This window comes from Heterodontus francisci, chromosome 11, assembly GCF_036365525.1.
Source record: "Heterodontus francisci isolate sHetFra1 chromosome 11, sHetFra1.hap1, whole genome shotgun sequence".
Taxonomy (NCBI): Eukaryota; Metazoa; Chordata; class Chondrichthyes; order Heterodontiformes; family Heterodontidae; genus Heterodontus; species Heterodontus francisci.
The window spans coordinates 51542658-51564124 of record NC_090381.1 but is presented as its reverse complement, the minus strand read 5'-3'; the positions used below and the strand labels follow the sequence as shown (position 1 = coordinate 51564124).

The window sequence follows — 21467 nt, the reverse complement described above, 5'->3', positions numbered from 1 at the left end:
GCAGGTGTTTTTTTTTCCTCTGCATCCATACTTGGGTTCCTCTCAGGAATAAGCAGCCATCTCTTTAGTGGTCAACACTTGTCTCCCAGAAACCATCCTTGAAGGCATGCGGTGGGAGTGAAAAGCTCAGGCACCTGGAACTGAACTATGTAGTTGTCATGGCTGCTTCCAGGGAATTGTGCACACACCTACAAGATCCATCTGCGGTAGTCGCAGACCAGCTGTACATTGAGTGAGCGGAAGTTCTTCTTGTTGTTGAAGACTGCTGGCTGGCATGTGGGAACCTTGATGGCCACATGCGTGCAGTCGATGACAACCTGCATCTGGGGAAATCCAGTGATGGCCCTGAAACCGATGGCTGACTCAGACTGACTGTCCAGATTGGTGCGAAAATGTATTAGCTAGCCCTCCTAAACAGGGCATCAGTTACCACCTTGACATATCGATGTGCCACAGACTGGGAGATCCCACACATATCTCCAGTGGATCCCTGGAAAGAACCAGACGCATAAAAGCTCAGTGCCATAGTGACGTTCGACACCACTGGCATTGGGTGGCCAGCACCACCATTGAGATTCAATTTGTCCACCATCATGGCACACAGATCTGTGACGGCCTCCCTGGTGAGGCACAGTCTTTGGTGACACTGTCACTCGACCTTTTAATGGTAGCTCAGTCTCTGATGGTAGACACTCACTGCAGGGTATCCTCGTCTGTGCGCAGGAGGCTGCCCGTATTCAACTTTGCACCCTTCTTCTGCTTCTCCACCCGAAACTGGTGTTCCTGTTGGCCCTGAGGTTGCTGTTGTTTCGCTGCCTGTGACTGCAGCTCTCTCCCTCTCTGCTGCCCCTCCTCACTAGAGGTCCCTCTTCCTGAGTGAACTTTGCCCATGGCAGGTGGGCACTCTCAGTTTCAAGGGCCTCTGACCCAGATGCCTCTTCTACCCACCTCACCCCAAACCCTCTTCTTCCTTGTTTAATCCACACAAGTGCCAGTTCCCAGATGGCACTCTAGCAGAATGCTCCTGCAATGTTGGCACCTTTGCCCACACTCCTGACAGTGATATCTGATGCCCGTGTGGCTCCATCCTCCTTGCCAAGCTACTCTGGCTCACTTGATGGCTGCCAAGTGAAGCCAGCACTGAGCTCCCACTTGCTTGCTGCATCCATATACCTGGAGAGGCTATGAAGTCGCATGGTTCCCGTGCAGTTTCTGGAAAATTGAGAAACCCCCTTAAAATAACTCACAATTAGCAATTTAAAAGCCTTATTTACCTTTTCGACATATCAAGGCAATATCCTCCCACCATGGTATTCAAGGCTGAGTTAGATAGATTTTTGATAAACAAGGGTGTCAAGGGTTATGGGGGACAGACAGGAACGTGGAGTTGAGACCACAACCAGATCAGCCATGATCTTGTCAAATGGTGGAGCAGGCTCAAGGAGCTGAATGGCCTACTGGTCCTAAGTCCTATGTTCCTAGAAGGAAGGTCCCAGGTTCATGCCTGAGGTTTTCCTCAAAAACCTTGGGCTAGGCTAAAAAGAAAAGTCAGGTTACCAATCTTTATTGCAGTCCAGTGATTCCTGCATGAGTACAGGTTTGATTATTGCTCTGATGGCCAAATAGGCTGTCAACATTTGCTATCAAGGCTTGAGCATGAAAATGGACATTTAGTTAAGTTACATTATAGTACTCAACACACATGGGACCTATCCCAGCAAGAAGCCAATGTTTTCAGAAAAGAAAGGCAAGAACGGAGTGAAAAATACATTTAAATTGTCATTTACACAGGCCCTGGTATGTCTATAACAAATTTTAAAAGAAAAAATAGACTGAAGACCCACCTCTTCGTTGAAGACAATGTGAAAAGGAAAAGAATTACAAAATGTTTTTATATCAACCCACAGTCTGTCAGGGTAGGCTGGTTCAAACCCTCTTAACAGTTTTCCTATGAAGGAAAGCAAAATATAATGTATGATTCCATACTTTTATATTCATGCGACTAATGTGAAATATGACCAGTAGATGTTTGGATTTACAATTACAGGTTTACAAAATTGTTTAGGCATTTAACAAAATTATTACGCAGAAAAATGTGCACATGGAACTGACAGGTGTTCGTTTCCCAACTAAATGGAAGTTGTTACTGCACCTTATGTGCTCATACTTTGCAACAATGCTTTTTGACAAATGGAATGGAATTTTATGTTGGGTGGGATGTCCCGCCCACCAGCCAAAAAGTCGATGGGCGAGCCCGCCTCCGCTGCACCTGGAAGCCACGCTATGCTTTTACATGGCCCAGGCCCTCAATTGGCCTCAGGGGGGGCTACCGCCCCTCTGAGGCAGGAAGTCCAGCTTCCAAGAGCAGCCGGCCAATCAGCGGGCCGGCAGCTCTCAGTCCCAGCAGCACCACCAGGAGCAGTGGCCACTGCTGGGAGCAAGAGGGACGCCGGCTCCAGAAAAAAGGTAAGTTTGTAACGCCTCGCAGGGACAATTGGCTGGGCCCCCGCAAGGCAAGTGGGGGTTCGGTTGAGGGAGTGGGGGCCGGATTGTAGTTCAACGGGGACGGTTGGGCTATGGAGGGGGCTCCTCCATGGGCATAGGGTGCCCGTTCAGGAGGGACCCCCCCACCCCCCAGCTTGCAAGGAGGCCGCCAGGTTTTACTGAGCGACCTCCTGGGGGGGCCTGAGCTGCCTGCCCGCTGCTGGTAATATACCAGCGGTGGCAGGAGGAAGCCCTTAAATGGCAGTTAATTGTCCACTTAAGGGCCTTGATTGGCCTGGGGCTGGTGAGCCAGTTCTTACAACCGCTGCCCCTTGTAAAATTGCAGCAGGGGCAGGAGGGCGACGGGAACGGCACCCCCCCCCACCCCCCCCACTCCACCTCCCACTCAATTTTAAACCCCCCTGCCTCCAGCCCACTCCTGAGTGGGGTGTAAAATTCTAATCATGGAAAATAAAATGCTGCAAAATTGTAGGCTTTGAGTCCTTTTGTTGTCATAAATCATCTCGATCAATTTTGGAAATGCTCCAAAGGTTACCTTTTCCCAATCGGACAATCCCACGAACTGTTTCCCAGTGATTTTTCCTGACAGGGGATCCAGAGACACAACACGCTCTGTTTCTAATCCTGTTCATTGCTCTTTCCAAATCCTGAAACACAAGATATTATTTTATATGTATTTAAAGCATTTTTATTTAGCCTTTGTCTACTTATGTATGTACTACACAAAGTTCAATATTTAACCAATCTGTATTTATAAAGTTAAATTGTATCTCTTTGAGGCCAACAACAGTTTTGCATTTATATAGTACTAATAATGTAAAAATAAAAATAAAATCTACATGTGTTTCATGGAACCAGAAGAAAAAATGGATGCTGATTCAGAGGGAGATGTATTTGGAGGGGCAACCAAAGCCTTATTCAAATAGGTAGATATTAAGGAAGGTTTTAAAGTAGGAAAAGGAACTGAAGCGGCAGAAGAGTTTAAAGAGGGAATTTCGAAGCTTTGGGCCTAGGCAGCTGAAGGTGCGGCTACCATTGGTAGTGTTAAGGTGAGGGTGGGGATGTGGTAGAGTGAGGTAGATGCAAAAGATAACAGAGTGATAGGAACAATTAGTCCAGGAATGGCATTGTAGGGCTGGAGGAGATTATAGAGATGGGAAGAGGTCACAGAAAGATTTAAGCATAAGGATAAAAATTTAAAATTTGAGACATTAAGGAATTGGGAGTCAAAGTAGGTTGGCAAGAACAGGGAATTAGTGACAGGCTTTGTATGGGAGCATTGGATACAGGCAGCAGAATTGTGGATCAGCTGAAATTTACAGAGGGTGGAGGATGGGCGACTGATGAAGAAATCATTGAAATAATTGAGTCAGGGTTACAGAGATATGGATGAGGGTGTCAGCAACAGAAGTAGAGGCAAAAGTAGGCAATGATACTAAGGTGCAAGTAAACCTTGCATTAGAGAGGATTATAGGGTTTAAAATTCGCTCAAGAGTCAAATAGAATGACTATTTTGCAAACAGTCTGGTTCAGCCTAAGACAGTGGATGAGGAGCCGGATGGAGTTGATCGCAAATGTACGGTTTGTGGCGCTGCTGAAGACAATGGCTTTGATCTTTCCAGTTGGAGGAAATTGTGGCTCATTCAAGACTGGATGTTGGAGAAGCAATCTAACAGCACAGTGGCAGTGAAGGGATCAAGAGAAGTGATGGAGAAGTAGAACTGGGTACATTTAGAAACTGGCCCCATGTGGATGATGTTGCCGATAGGCATCATGTACATGTGGAAGAGGAGGGGCTCAAACTGGAAACTTGGGGGACTTGCCAGTTCTTATAGCTATTACCATACCATAGTAGTATGAAAATTTAAACGTTGCAACATACCAGTTTATTTAACTGTTTTTCACTTTGTTTGTGTGTATCAGACAGATACTGCGGCTTTGCAGGCAATCTGCTACGTCGTTTATGTGAATATGCTGGTTTCTGAGTTACCAGAAAAACAACATGCTCCTTTTTACCCGTTCGTTCCTCCTCTTCCATCTGGCTCACAATTTCCATTGTGATTTCACTGTTAAAAAAGTCCATAGCTACTGCTCCAAGTATGCCTATTAAAGATAAATGGATTCATATTTAATGTTGTGGAGGTTACGTGTGTTCACTATTAAAACTGAAAAAAAAAAAGAAATTCCATCCTATATGGAAAATAACCTAAAAATTGTTAATGAGATTACTTAGATGATGTATTTAGAAAGCAAGTCCCAATGAAAGTAGTGCAGGTACTTTCATCATATATTACATAACCTGAATTTAAGTATGCTTACAGTATTAAAAAATGCACATTTATTTCCTTTACAGTCCATTAAAAATATACGTTGTAATCTGAGAAGAAGGACTGCATAAACTGAAATTCCAACCAGAGAGTCATTATGGATCTGAGATGAACCAGTCAGATCTTGTAGAAGGGCAACAACAATAAACTGGCAAAGAATTTTAAGAAGTATTTTCAGCACTGTATCCTTCATGTTGCATCACAGGTTTGGTTGGCAGTCAAGCACCATAATATAGCAATGGCTTCTGGAAACTTTAGAACAGGAAGTTGAAATTTACCAGCTAGTCCCAAATCCCCCCCCTTTGGTTTTTATTCAATTTTCATTGGCCCAGAATGTGCTTGAGCAGAACATTTCACAGCATGCCCTAATAGTTAGATATGCTCCTGGACCCTTCAGCTCAGAAATGTTTTGCTCACAAAGTTGCTGGATGTGCAAGCTGGTAACAATGTGGTGAGGGCAAGAGGGCATCTGGTGAACAAAGGTACAGCCAATGAGATTAAAGGATTAAGAAAGAAATAGGGGAAGGGCTGAGAAAGAGAATGGATTCGAGTGGGTGAATTCAATGTCAACTTAGGTGCAAGAAGAGCAACAAAGAGACAGAAAGAAAGATTTGATTAAGAGAAAAAGGATATAGCAAGGAAAAGTAAGAAAAAAATACAAATTCTGGTAACTCAGAAACCAGCAAATTGAAAAACATTTTAAATCTCCATCAACATTTCACAACCTGAAGGAATGAGACTCTATATTTTTAATTTTACTTTCTGGGCAAGGGAGGGTGTTGGTAGTTATTAATAATTATCACATTGTTAAAAGGGTACTTACTCTTTTAATTACTGGGCTTAAATTTCTGTGGTGAGTATAATAGGCAATTAATGTGAAATTAATATACAATTGCAGCAATGTCATGAAAGTCATGTTAGTCATGAATGTTAAGGGCAAGATGCTGTTTTCGCAAAGATAATGGCACAGCGTTGCAAATTGCCCAGCAACTTGTGGCGATTTGCAATTCACGGGTTGTTTTTCTCATCAAAAGTTTCTGGATGATTTGCATATTAATAGTGGCGTATATCGCCAACACAACATTATTTTTTTCAACAGGTTCTGGGCCATTTAATGACTTACCACAAAACTGTACAGCTGACTTCAAGGCCCAGATTTTCCTGGGGACTTGCATCTATGTCATAGGCATCTTTGAATGATGCAAAGATAGTGGAAATTATGGAATAAGTGACATGTGCCATTAATTATCTCACTCGATAAGCAATGCCCAGCTTTACCCTTGTCAAAAACAGAAGGTAATTATTGGAAATAACTTGCTGGAGTTTTTTGAGGAGGTAACAGAGAGGGTTGATGAGGGCAATGTTATCATTGTGCTATTGATGGACTTTCAAAAGGTGCTCGATACAGTGCCACACAACAGACTTGTGAGCAAGGTTATAGCTCATGGAATAAAAGGGATGGTAGCAACATGGATATGGAATTGGCTGAGTGACAGGAAACAAAGAGTAGTGGTTCATGGATGTTTCTGGGGCTGGAGGAAGGTTTGTAGTGGAGTTCCCTGGGAGTCAGTGTTGGGACCCTTGCTTTTCCTGATATCTATTAATGACCTAGACCTTGGTGTACAGGACACAATTTCAAAGTTTGATACGAAACTTGGAAGCATTGTGAAGTGTGAGGAGGATAGTGTAGAACTCCAAAAGGACGGACAAGTTGGTGGAATGGGCAGACAGGTAGCAGATGAAGTTCAATGCAGAGAAGTGCGAAGTGATTCATTTCGGTAGGAAGAACATGGAGAGACAATATAAAATAAAGGGTACAATTCTAAAGGGGGTGCAGAGGCAGAGAGACCTGGGTGTGTATGTGCATAAGTCATTGAAGGTGGCAAGACAGGTTGAGAGAGCAGTTAATAAAGCATGCAGTATCCTGGGCTTTATTAATAGGTACATAGAGTACAAGAGCAAGTAAGTTATGTTGAACTTGTATAAGATACTAGTTCGGCCTCAGCTGGAGTATTATGTCCCGTTCTTGGCGTCGCACTTTAGGAAAGACGTGAGAGTACAGAAAAGATTCACAAGAATGGTTCCAGGGATGAGGAACGTCGTTATGATGATAGATTGGAGAAGTTAGGACTGTTTTCCTTGAAAAGGCGGCCAAGAGATGATTTGATAGAGGTATTCAAAATCATAAGGAGTCTGGACAGAGTAGATAGAGAGAAACTGTTCCCACTCATGAAAGGATCATGAATGAGAGGGCACAGATTTAAAGTATTTGGTAAGAGAAGCAAAAATGACATGAGGAAAAACTTTTTCATGCAGCGAGTGGTTAAGGTCTGGAATGCACTACCTGAGAGTGTGGTGAAAGCAGTTTCAATTGAAGCATTCAAAAGGGAATTAGACTGTTAAATGAAAAGGAAGAATGAGCAGGGTTATGGGAAGAAGGCAGGGGAATGGAACTGAGTGGATTGCTCGTTCAGAGAGCCAGTGCAGGCACGATGGGCCAAATGGCCTCCTTCTGCACTGTAGTGATTCTGTGATTCTGTACCCCTTATTGGAATGAATAATGATCATAATATATCCCAATTTTCACTCTGCTATCAAGTGTACTGAAGAATAATGGTGCTAGTGGCCAGGCAGCCAAGTAATTTATTAACTCGTTCACTGGCTGCTATTAAATGACTTGCTAAATATGTTTGCTGATCAAGACTTTATATTACTAACCAGTTACAGGAGGTATTTTACACCCTGCAGGCACACCTAACCCCTAACCTTTGCTTTCATTAATAATTTGAAGTCTTAATTTATTACTGAAAATTATTCTAGACACAAAACTTAATTGTTGATTAGTTGAACATGTAACTTTTACTGTTTACATACATTTGATTTTGAAATGGAATTCAAGGATCCCAATTCTTTCCTAATCCCCAATAGTAGCAAAAAATTGCAATGATTGCACAAAATGGCAACATACAGCAGAGTATGCTTCCAAATGCTAATAACCATTACCGGCATTCAACTTTGATCTAGATCTAATTCTTTGAGTAGAATTAGTTCTCAAGTAGTTGGTATAAAAAAACTCTTTATTAAATCTAATTGCCACGGTTGGAGGACACTCGCTCAACATAACAATTTAATAGGGTATAGAGATCAGTTAATATAAGTATCTAACAACCATGCCACTAACTGGGAAGGATGCACTTCCTAAATCACTAGCTGAGCAGAATCTGCTGACAAATAGGTGAGCTCATTTACAATTTCAGGTACAGGAATGAAGTCTACATCAGAATCTAGGTTACGGCGATGTGACAGTAGTGTAGCATTGCTGTTGAGCTCAGGCTTCAATTAACACCAAAACAACGAAATTGCACCATTAACGACAAGACCAAAGCACTGTTTCTGATTCACTAATTGCCCACAGTGGTGTATTCTAAGTAGAAATGCAGGAAAATATGGGACAAAACTGGCAGATCGAATTCAATGTGGGAAATTGTGGAGCCATCCACTTTGGACCTAAAAGTGATAGATTAGAGCATTTTCTGAATAGTGATAAACTAGGAACTGAGGATAAGCAAAGAAATTTAGAGGTCCAAATACAGGAATCACTAAAAGCTAGTGGATAGGTACAAAAAATTATGTAAAAGGATAATGGAATGTTGCTCTTTATCTCAAAGGGGAATACAAAGAGGTGGAAGTTACATTACATCTGTAGCGAGTTCTGGTTAAACCCCGTATGTAGTCTTGCATTCAGTACTGGGTGCTGCACCTCAGGAAAGATATATTGGCCTGGGTGGTTGGGGGCTGGGTGGGGGGCGGGGGTGGAGGTGAGATGCTGTGCAGCACAGATGCATCAGAATAATATCAGGACTAAAAGGGCTAAATTATGAGGACATGGTGCATAGACTAGGCCTGTATTCCCTTGAGCTTTGAAGATTAAGGGGTGATCTAATTAATTTGATAAGAATGATAGGGAGAAACTATTTTCTCTGGTGAGAGAATCCAGAACAAAGGGGCATCACCTTAAAATTAGACCTAGGCAGTTCAGCGAAAATGTCAGGAAGTATTTGTTTATATAAAGGGCAATGGAATCTGGAATTCTCTTCCACAAAAAGCTGTTTGAAGCTAGATCAACTGAAACTTTTAAAACGGAGATTGATAGTTTTTGTTAGGCAATGATGTTAAGGGTTACAGAACTAAGGCAGGTAGATGTAATTAAAATGCAGATCAGCATGATCTAATTGAATAGTGGAACAGGCTTGAATGGCCTACTCCAACAGTGAGATTGATGCACCAGATGGTGAAATTTATGGTGTATATCACCCATCTCAAAGTTGCAAAAAAATCTGAGCTGAAGTATTTAAGTGGCTGATTAGTTGCTTGAGATGTGTTAATGATTTACTGTGTCTTTTTTGTTATTACTGCAAATAAAACCACATTTTAAGAAATACATACTGCCAAACTGCTTGTTTCCAAAATGTTATTAGTGTTTGTTACATCCCTTCCCTGCCCTAATCCTGAACTCACACCCTTTTGTAGTTTCCTAACGTCCCTCATGCTTTGCGCATTCCTTGTCTTGTGTACATGAGATCCACCTCCTGTTCTCTCGACTCGAATCCCACTAAACTACTGACCATCCAACTTACTGGCCCTTGTACTAGCTGATATTGTTCATGGTTCCCTCTCCTCAGCTATTTCCCGTTCCCTTTCAACTCTTCCATCATCACACCCTCCTCAAAAAAACATTTGTCCTTGCAAAATACCACCCCATCTCAAACATCCCTTTCCTCTCCCAAATCCATGCCTATCTTTCTCACAAATCCATGCTTGAATCTTTCCAATCAGATTTTCACCCATGCCACAGCACAGAATCAGCCCTTAAGAAAGTCACAAATTATATCCAATGTGAATGTGACGTGGTAAACTCTCCCTCTTCATCCTTCTCAATCTGTCTACTGCCTTTGACACAGTTGAACACACCATCCTCTTCCAGTGCCTCTCTGTCATGCAACTGGGTGGGGCAGACCTCCTCTGGTTCCATTCTTATTTATCCTGCTTTAGCCAGGGGATCCCCCAAATTGGTTTCCCTTCCCTCTTCCGCACTGTTCCTATGGAGTCTCCAAAGGATCTATCCTTGGCCCCCTCCTATTTCTCATCTACCTGCTGCCTATTGGTTCCATTATCCGAAAACATGTCAAATTTCATAAGTACACTGACTGCATAGACTGTAAAATGTTTAGAGCACAGAAGGAGGCCATTCAGCCCATCATGTCTGTGCCAACACTCAACAAGAACAAATCAGCTAGTCCCACAAACTCTGTTCTCTAGCCACCAATTCCAAGCCCCTCTCAGGCCACTGTCTGACTCTAAAACAGACTATTTGCAACATCAGCATTCTATTTCACCCTGAGCTGAGCTTCTAACCCTGTATCCACTCTTCCACCAAGACTGCCTACTTCGACCTCCATATTATCACCCATCTCCGCCTCTGCTTCAGCCCACTGTTGCTGAAAACCTCATCCATGCTTTTGTTACCTCCAGACTCAACTACTTAAATGTTCTCCTGACCGGTCTCCCAGCTTTAATCCCCCGTAAACTACAGCTCAGCCAAAACTCTGTTGTCCATAACCTGACTTGCACAAAGTCTCATTCATTCATCACCTCAACACTTGCTGACCTTTAATGGCTCCTGGTCCAGGATCTTCTCAATCTTAAAATTCTCATCTTTGTGTTCAAATCACATTACATCAAATCTGCAGCACAGAAACAGGCTATTCAGCCATTTATGATGCACACAAGCCTCTTGCCATCCCCTTCATCTAACCCTCTCGACATGCCCTTTATTTCTTTCTCCCTCATGTGTTTATCTAACTTCTTCTTAAATATATTTAAGCTATTTGCCTCAACCACATCTTGTGGTAGCATGTTCCACATTCTCACCACTCTTTGGGTAAAGAAGTTTCTCCAAAATTCCCTTCTGGATTTATTAGTGGCTGTCTTATATTCATGGCCTCTAATTTTAGTCTCAACCGCAAGTGGAACTATTTTCTCCATGTTTCAGTAATTCTGTTTTGTTTCCAGCCTACTGATGCATATTAATTTTTATTGTATTTTGTTTAAAAACTTGGTTGTGCTGGTGAACCATTTTGAAGTTGTTAATGTACAATGGTAATTCTTTTATTTTCTTATTTTAGGAGCCAGATAACTCCATGTTAGACAACTGTATCTGCTTCGCGTGTCATGAAAGAGTAAGACTTACATTGGATTCAGTCGAAAGTTGCATGTTTTGAAGGTGTTTTGATAGGAGATCAGATATTGTTACTTCCATATTGTTTACATAAATGTCTGTCACAGAATACAATTTATAAGAATGGTAAAATGTACCAAATCTAAAAATAAAACCACAGCAAAAAATAAATGCCCCATTTAGTTATCATTTAGAATTCATGATGGGAGAAGTAATACTCTGGAGGGATGAACTTTAGTGGATTAACTGACCTTTTATAATTCCTGACTTTGCTTATGCTCTTGTGTACCATGGCTGCATGTTTTACATAGAAAAACTGTTAGTTTTGGAAAATGTCTGCAATTCAATGAAGGCTTTGTACATAGTATAAACCTTCCGTAGACTGATTTTCTGTAATCTTGTTACACCAAAAAGATCTTCCTAATTTATGCTTCGAAACCCTTTGCCCAAAACATCAAACAGTAATAATGAGGTTAATTGAATGGAAATGAATTCAAGGTAAAATCTCTGTCCCCATTAATTCACTCTGCATGGAATACTTTTATCAATAAGTTTGAATGTTATTTTCTAGGAGTAAAATGGACTGGATAGACCATAAAATGTCATGAAGGTTACCATTATTTTTTCTCTTTCTTTCGCTTTTTTTTCACTCAGCATTTCACCACCCTCCTCCACCACATTCCTGCTGTCTTCAAAATCCAAAGTATCAACACTCATTTGAGCACTTGCTGCTTAAAATTAGAGTGTGATTAACACATTCAAATACCTTAGATTACAGAATGATATAGATGGACTGGTAGGATGGGCGGAGCAGTGGCAAACGGAATTTAATCCTGAGAAGTGCGAGGTGATGCATATTGGGAGGACTAACAAGGCAAGGGAATATTCAATGGATGGTAGGACCCGAGGAAGTACAGAGGGACCTGATGTACTTGTCCAGAGATCACTGAAGGCAGCAGCACAGGTAGATAAGGTGGTTAGGAAGGCATATGGGATACTTGCCTTTATTAGCCGAGGAATAGAATATAAGAACAGGGAGTTATGATGGAGCTGTGTAAAACGCGAGTTAGGCCACAGCTGGAGTACTGTGTACAGTTCTGGTCACCACACTATAGGAAGGATGTGATTGCACTGGAGAGGGTGCAGAGGATTTCACCAGGATGTTGCCTGGGCTGGAGCATTTCAGCTAAGAGGAGAGACTGGATAGGCTAGGGTTGTTTTCCTTCGAGCAGAGAAGACTGATGGGGGACCTGATTGAGGTATACAAAATTATGAGGGGCATTGATAGGATAAATAGGAAGAAACATTTTCCCTTAGTGGAGGGATAAATAACCAGGGGGCATAGATTTAAGGTAAGGAGCAGGAGGTTTAGAGGAGATTTGAGGAAAACATTTTTCACCCAGAGGGTGGTTGGAATCTGGAACACACTGCCTGAAGGGGTGGTAGAGGCAGGAACCCTCACAACATTTAAGAAGTATTTAGATGAGCACTTGAAATACCATAGCATACAAGGCTATGAGCCAAGTGCTAGAAAATGGCATTAGAATAGATAGGTGCTTAATGGCCAGCATGGACATGATGGGCGAAAGGGCCTGTTTCTGTGCTGTATAACTCTCTGACTCTAATTCACTAATCTGATATTTTAACAGAGCTGGTAACCCATTTATTTTAAACACCTCTATTAAAATGGTAGACAAAGGAATTGCATAGTATGCTATGTTTGCACAGTGTAATTTCAAGGCCTTGAAGTATTGTTGCTGGCTCATGCGAGTTTCCCTTGTTTTATAAGTGATCTACAACCTCTACAGTACTATCACTCCAGTTTCACAAAAAAATTTGCAGAATATGTATCAGCAGCTTCCCCAGTTTGATTTGTCATTTTAACATTTTCATCAGTTGTTGACTGCAGTCATTCCCTGAAGTGTGTTTTGCTTTAATAAGGGAACTTTATAGCAGTTTTCCCTAGGATGACAATCAAACTATAAAGTTTAAGTACCTGGTAATTGAACGTATTTATCTTTGCGTTGTGAGCACTTCAACTATCAACAGTACTGGTTAGATTTTCAACTTCAAGTTAATGGAAATGAAAATCAGGTGGGATGAATAATGGGCTGCCAATCAGCAATGTCACCTCCTGAGTCCACCAATGCCTGTCCACCATCTACAAGGCACAAGTCAGGAGTATAATGGGATACTCTCCCCTTGCTTGGATGAGTATAGCTCCAGCAACACTCAAAGCTCCACACCACCCAGGACAAAGCAGCCCACTTGACTGGCATCCCATCCACCACATTCACTCCCTCCACCACTGATGCACAGTGGGAGCAGTGTGTACAACATACATTGCAGCAACTCACCACTCCTCCTTCGACAGAACCTTCCAAATCTGTGACCTCTTCCACCTAGAAGGACAAGGACAGCGGATGCATGGGAACATCACCAGCTGCAAGTTCCCCTCCAAGCCACACACCATCCTGACTTGGAACTATATCGCCATTCCTTAACTGTTGCTGGGTCAAAATCCTGGAACTCCCTTTCTAACAGCACTGTGGGTGTACCCGCACCAGATGGACTGCAGCAGTTCAAGAAAGCAGCTCAACACCACCTTCTCAAGGGCAATTAGACATGGGTAACAAATGCTGGCCTTGCCAGTGATGCTCATTTCCCAGGAAACAAATAATAAAAACAAGTTTACACTTGAATGACAAGTTGAAAATCGATCCCCTAAAGGTCATGTGCAGATATCATGTGTGCAAGATGTTATCAATCAGTTTTCCTGTAACAAGGTTAAAAACATCTAAATGTGTATTAGATGTAAATTTTTAAAAGGTTAAATTTCCTTTAACCTCAGCCCACATCTATTAAATGACAGCGATCTAAAGAGAAAAAACAATCCTTATATTTATTTCTGAACGTATCTACTGTTTTTAATCAAATGTGGCACAAAAGCCACAATACCTAGGCCAGAATTTTACACCCCCCGCCCCCTTGCGAGCAGGCTGGGAGGTGGGGTGTGTAAAATTGGGTGGGGAGGGGTGTTACTGGGTGGGGATGGTTGCTGAGCTGGTATTTTACCAACAGCAGGGTAGGTGTTGGGCAGTTCACATGCCATTGGGTCAGTTGAGGCCCTTAACTGGCTAATTAATGGCCACTTAAGGGCCTCTTCCTGCCCCCGCTGGTATTTTACCAGTGGTTGAGTGGGGGCTGCCAAACCACATGGCGAGCCCGCCAGGTATACCCTGGCAGCCTGACTGCAGGCTTGGGGGGTGGGGAGAGGTCCTTCCAGCTTGTGCACCCTGTGCCCACCCCCTGTGGAAACGGCTGCCCGAGCTTGACCCTACCCCGGCCTCTCGATTGCCGCCATGCTCTGCAGCTCTCCTCGCCAAGGCCTGCCTGACTGGCCCCGGTGAGCCCGCCCTACTTATCTGAACTCTGGAATTCCATTGCTGGCTGGGTCCAAACCAGGTGCAATCCCATCAGTGGCCACTGCTCCTGATGGTGCCGCTGGCCCTCTGATTGGCCGTCAGCTCATGGAGGTGGAAGCCACGGCCTCAGGCAACTAATTGCCTGAGCCATGCAAAATTGCATCGTCGCTTTCTGGGCCAGTGGAGGTGGGCTCGTCCCCAGCCAGTGTGTGGCGCCACCACCTCCATGTTAAATTCTGGCCATAGTGTTAGACTCACGGATGAATTGATTTCCTAGTTTCATCGGTACAAAAGAGAGTGGAGAGCTAAACCTTAGTGGGGTACAAATTCATTTTGGACAGTTGGGCAAAATGAGTCAATGAAAAGAAAATCGGGGTGGAGGAATACAGAGCAGGCTGCTGATCCACTGTTGATTGTTTTCTTCTACATCCCAAGATGAATATTTCTCCAAATTGTCTGTATTCATTCAAACTGGAGTTTCTCGTAAAAACCAACACAAAACCTGCAATGGCAGCCTCTTATTTAAGCAAAGCACTTCATTTGTTTTTTTTTTCTTGCCCACCAACAAAATGGAAGTCTACCTGCAAACTTGGGAACAAATTAAATTAGTTAACGTTATAGTCATGGTTGTGACAAGTATCCCCCCATCACAGCACATATTAAATAAAGCATTTAAAATTATGAAAGAGTTCCACATCTTTTCAATATTGAGTGAAGGTAGAAGCATTGATAAAGGTTAAATATAACAGATTTAGAACAGAGGGCAGGATAAACTCCTTTACACAACAACACATTTATGAGGTTGTAGAATTCACATCCAGGGTTAATGGTTGAGGCAGAAACTATGGGTGTCATTTTAACAGGAGATGGTAGCATAGTGGTAAGGTCACTGGATGAGTAATCTAGAGACACAGGCTAATGCTCTGGGGACATGGGTTCAAATCCCACCATGGCAGCTGGTGGAATTTAAATTCAATTAATTAATAAAAATCTGGAATTGAAGGCTAGTCTCAGTAATAATGCCATGAAACTATCATTGATTGTCACAAAAACCCATCTGGCTCACTAACAATGACCTTTAGGGAAGGAAATCTGCTGTCCTTACCTGGTCTGGCTGACTCCAGACCCACAGCAATATGGTTGACTCTTAACTGAAATGGCCTAGCAAGCCATTCAGTTGGCAAGGGCAATTAGGGATGGGCAACAAATGCTGGCCTTGTCAGCAATACCCACATTCCTTGAAAGAATAAAAAGAACCACAAAGAATGAGTCAGGTGAGATGTTAAAAATTTCAAACCCAATTGCAACCCACCTTCAACCCATCCACTTCTGGTTTTAACAGAGACAGAATGGGGTGCAGGCTGCCAACATGTTCACAGGAGGCAGATTGACCATCTTAAATATTATAATGAAGCTGCATGCCTCATATTTAACCTGGCTTCCAGGTTTAACCCTGGCCAGCTGGACTTTTCTGGCCTCTGGACACGTGGCAACCGTAGGGAGGCAAGGACAGCTTTATGGAAAAGGTATGGGCCTTTAAAGCACTATTTGTGGGCCAGGAGAAGTAGGAGTGCTGCCTCCAGCCCCCCTTCCCTGCCTGCGATGTGGTCCCTCCCAACACAACCCTGATCCCAGCCAACAGAGCAACCCAACATCAAAAGACTTAGCCTGGGATCAGTGTTTGGACTACATCCCGCTTCCACCACCCACACCCACCCCGCCCCACCCCCACCGCAATCCTCCCCGAAATCAGGAATTAGATGGCCCTCTGGGATTGGGGACCACTAACCACCCACCCCACCTGATGCAGAACCCCCCACCCCATGCACCCCTTCAGTAATGCAGCTGCAGATTCCAGCTGTACTTGGGGCTGTATCTTCCTCCACAGCACTCTCTGCCCGACAGGGAGCCAAACCTGGCAACCAGGCTGGCTTCCGGGTGGGGAACCTGCTAGTAAAAAAGATGTATGCTATGGTGCTAAGAGTCCACCATATGCAGGGGAAAACAAAACTCGGCCCCCACCCAGCTCACAGAAACCGCCAATATCGGGGCCAATATCAACATTTAAGATTAGATTGTTGAGGTGAAGATTGAATATATATAAGAACAGGTTGGGTAAATGTAATTAGAAGCATGGAAGTTAAGCACCAACATGAACTGTTTCCAGGTTGAAACTTTCTCATACTTCTATGTAAAAGTCATTAGGCACCACATTGTGATAGGAGATAGCCAGGCATTGGATTTTAATATGATGTTTAGGAGGAATTTGAAAGATTATTTTTGGAAATTGTTCATTTCAAGTGTGTTCGTAGTAATTATCAATAGTCAAATTGTCATTGGGAAACTGTTATCAGACTCCTTTGGGAATCAATCCTATAACCCCTGTTGTTCACATTTATTAATGGCCTTGGTGAGGGTACTGTTAGAGGAGTGCCTTCATCTGTGAAATGATATGATGCAGAAATACAAAGAATGCTCTAAAGAGAGAAATGTTCAAAGAAAAGTGCAAAAGCTGTACAAATTAATAAATGTCATTTAATATTCAGACATGTGATATCATGTACAATTGTGATTAAAAATACTGAAATGATAAGTAAGTAACTGGTGAGTATTTTGAACAAGTGAGTAGCTGGTGAGTATTTTTTTTTTGAGTAAGGTTTATTTTAACTAGTGAACTGTATTGATTTTTAGTCGGATTTATCAGTATTAGTAAGGTTTTATTAATAATTCTAAGGTGTTGTAGTATTGGTAAGATTTTTTTTTAGCAGTAACAAAGGGTCAACTAATAAATAAAGGAATGGCAGGGGTGCTTCAACCTCAAGAGTGCACCTCCTGTGCTACGTGGGAGCTCCAGGAGACTTCCCGTCTCCTGGAGAACCATTTGTGCAGCAAGTGTTGTCAATTGTAGCAGCTTGAGCTCCGGGTTTTGGAACTTGAGCGGCAGCTGGCAACACTGCGGTGCATTCATAAGGATGAGAGCTACGTGGATGGCACCTTTATAGATGTGGTCACCCCACAGCTTAAGAGTATGCAGGGAGAGAGGGAATGGGTGACCACCAGACAGTCAAAAAGAATCAGGCAAGTAGTGCAGGAGACCCCTAAGTGCATCTCACTCTCCAACAGGTATTCAGTTCTGAATACTGAGGAAAGTGATGCTTCACCTGGTGAGTGCAGCCAGAGCCAAGTCCATGGCGCCACGGGTGGCTCAGCTGCACAGAGAGGTACAAGGAAAACTGGAAGAGCCATAGTGATAGGTGACTCAATAGTCAGAGGAACAGACAGGCATTTCTGTGTCCACAGTCCTGAATCCAGGATGGTGTGTTACCTCCTTGGAACAGAGAAGGCTAAGGGAATATTTGATTGAGATGTACAAAATTGTGAGGGACCTGGATAGAGTGGAGGTGAAGGGTCTATTCACCTTAGCAGACAGGTCAGCGACGAGGGGGCATAGATTTAAAGTGATTGGTAGAAATATTAGAGGGGAGATGAGGAAAAGCTTTTTCACCCAGAGGGTGGTGGGGGTCTGGAACTTACTGCCTGAAAGGGTAGTTGAGGCAGAGACCCTCAACTCATTCAAAAGGAGTCTGGACATGCACCTCAAGTGCCGTAATCTGCAGGGCTACAGACCAAATGCTGAAAGGTGGGATTAGAATAGGTGAATCATTTTTCAGATAGCACAGACATGATGGGCCAAGTGGCCTCTTTCTGTGCCTTAAACTTTCTATGATTCTATGATCACACAGGGAAGGAAAAATGCCACCAGAACAGGATTTGACATGATTGTTTAGCACACCTACTTATAAAACAAATGGAATGTTCTCAGTTGTAAATAAAAGCAAAGATTAAGTTGGCATAAAAGTAAGGGCTAAAATCACAAAGTGAATCACTTCAGAACGAGAGAGAGATCCTCTTGAACCAGGAAAGCCATACCAAGGGCATGATTATTAACAGCCAAGTGTAACATCACTTGGTGAGTACCTTGGAGGTGTTAACATAGGGAATAGACCATCATTTATGTTTAACAAAAAAAGCAGTGGTCCTGCCATTGAACCTTGGGAAACACCATGGTCTACCATCTCCCAGTCTGAAAAACAATTCACTGTTTTCTGTCCTTAAGCCAATGTTTCATCCAATTGGACACTGACCCTCCTATTCCATGAGCCTCAATTTATTAACCAGCCTTTTATGTAGTACTTTTTCAAATGTTTTCTTTAAATCCATATAAAATCCACTGCGTTCCCTTCTTCACCCTTCTCTGTTATTTCATCAAATAACTCAATTAGATTAACCAAGCATAATCCGCCTTTTACAAATTTGTGCTGGCTATCCTTAATTAACTCAAATCTCTCCAAGTGCCTGTTGATTTTTTTCCCTGATTATTGTTTCTAAAACCTTACCTACCACTGATGTTAAATGAACTGTCCTAGTTTCTAGGACTGTCCTTACATCTTTTCTTGAATAAGGATGTCATATTTGCCACTCTCCAATTCTCTGGCACCTCCCCCATATCTAGGGAAGACTGGAAGATTATGGCAAGCCCTTCTGCTATCTCCACCCCCACTTCCTTTAGGCATCCTGACCATTATCTACCCTAAGCATAGCCAGCCTTTCCAGTACCTCCTCCCTCTCAATTATTACCCTATCCATTTCCTCTACTCTCTCCACTTCTACTGATATTTTGACAGATTTCTGTTCCTTAGTAAAGGAAACCGATACAAAGCACTCATAGCCTTCCCCTGTGCTTCTAAGCATATATTACCCTCTTTGTCCCTAATAGGCTCCACTCCACCTCATACTATCCACTTACTATTTACATGTTGGTAGAAGAAATTTGGGTTCCCTTTTATGTTGACTGCCATTCTATTCTCATATTTTCTCTTTGCCAATCTTATTTTCCTCTTCAGCTCCCATCTCAACTTATTTTAATTGGCCTGGTTCTCAGCTGAGGAATTCACCTGACATGCACCAGGCATGTTCTTTTTATTCATCATAATCTCTATCACCCGCGTCATCCAAGGAGCCCTGTTTTTGGTTCCCCTATCTTTCGCCCTTGTTGGAATGTACCTAGCCTGTACCTGAAGCATCTCTTCCTTAAAGATAACCAATTGTTCTGTTACAGTTTTTCCTGTCAGTCTTCAGTTACATTTTATCCTGGCTAGGTGCCGTCTTATTGCAATGAAATTTGAAACTAGCCCTCTTCCATTCTAGCCATTCTACCTTATATCATTCCTTGCTTTTCTGCATTACTAGTCTAAACCTTATATGATGATTCCTCTTACCCAAGTGCTTCCCCACCAGACACTTTGTCCACACCAGATCCAGCAATGCCTTCTTTTTAGTTGGGCCAAGAATATACTAATCAAGGAAGTTCCCTGCACAATCCATCTCTCCCCCTCTTTTCCCTTTACTCTAAAATTATCCCAATAGATATTCTGCCTCAGAAGGTGGTGGAGGCAGGGTCATTGAACATTTTTAAGGCAGAGGTAGATAGATTCTTGTTAGGCAAGGGAATCAAAGGTTATCAGGGCTAGATGGGAGTGTGGAATTCGAGACACAAACAGATCAGCCATGATCTTATTGAATGGCGGAGCAGGCTCAAGGGGCCAAATTGTTTACTTCTGCTCCGAATTCGTATGTCCGTATGTAATTAAAGTCCCGCAATATCACCACTCCATTGTTCTTGCACATCTCTGTGATTTCCCTGCAAATTTGCTCCTCTATCTCTCACTACTCGGAGTCCTATAGAATACCCCTAGTAGGATGATCATACCCCTTTTCCTTCTCAAATGATTCTGTCTTTGCTGCCTCAAAAACATCCCCTCTTTCCAACACTACAATGTCTTTCCTAATCAGTACTGCCACCCCACCTACCTTTTTACCTTCTCTATCTTTTCTGAACACTTTATATCCTTTTATATTAAGCACCCAGTCCTCACCATTTTTAAGCCACATTTTCCTTATTGTTCCTGCATCATATTCCCATAATACGATATGTGCTTGTAGCTTGCCAACCTTATTCACTGCACTTTGCACGTTTACATACATGTTTTGTAATCCTGTCTTTGCATTCCTTGTAGCCCTTCTCAGTCTGCTCCTATCCAATATGGAACTATTCCCTTCTCTAGTACTGACTAACACTCTCACATAATGCACCTTATTCATCTTTTCTACTTCTCTTTGCTGGTGCCCATCCCCCTGCCAATTTAGTTTAAACCCTCCCCAACCACACTAGTGAACCTCCCCATGAGGACATTGGTTCCAGGCCCGTTGAGCTGCAACCCGTCCCTTTTGAATAGGGTGCCTTCTGCCCCAGAACTGGTCCCAATGCCCCAAGAATCTGAAGCCCTCCCTTCTGTACCATGCTTCATGCCATGCATTGATTCTCCCTATCTTCCTATTTCTACTCTCGCTAGCACGTTGCACTGGAAGTAATCCAGATATTAATACTTTCAAGGTCCTACTCCTTAACTTCCTCCCTTGCTTCTGAAAATCTCACCGTAGGACCTCAATACCTATGCTAGCTATGTCGTTGGTACCAACATGTACCACAAATTCTGGCTCACTCCCTTCTCCCTGCAGAATATCCTGCATCTTCTCTGCCCTTTATCCTGGCACCAGGGAGGCAACACATTACGTAGGACTCATGATAACACCAACAGAAATGCCTATTTGTCCGCCTGACTATTGAATCTCCTAAAACAACTGCATTTCTACGTTAACTCTGCTTCTCTTTCCACAGATGCTGCCAGACCTGCTGAGTGGTTCCAGCATTTCTTGTTTTTAATGCATTTCTACACTTTGCTGCTTCCTCCTGTACAGTCCCATACCCATTGGTGCCATGGTCTGGAATGCACTCCTTCAGGGTATCATCGTTCCCAGCAGTCTCCAATGCTGCGTACCTGTTTGAGAGTGGCACACGCCCCAAAGAATGTGGAGCATAATTTATTTAAATATTTGCTAATTAGACTAAGA

At 42.8% G+C, this 21467-nt stretch overlaps 1 protein-coding gene across 3 annotated transcripts in view; it reads right to left on the bottom strand.

The window, feature by feature from the left end:
• The window catches only part of LOC137374872 (guanylate cyclase soluble subunit beta-2-like), a 64809-nt gene that overhangs the window by 29819 nt on the left and 13523 nt on the right, over positions 1–21467 (bottom strand). For 2 of the 3 annotated variants that reach the window (XM_068041439.1, XM_068041440.1), the window contains exons 6-8: positions 4388–4608; positions 3041–3152; positions 1845–1948 (exon numbers count right to left, since the gene is read on the bottom strand). In XM_068041439.1, the coding sequence (XP_067897540.1) occupies positions 1845–1948; positions 3041–3152; positions 4388–4608 (437 nt within the window). Of the gene's footprint in view, positions 1–1844; positions 1949–3040; positions 3153–4387; positions 4609–10500; positions 10556–21467 lie in introns of those variants that run through there. The other variant, XM_068041441.1, reaches the window with a different exon arrangement.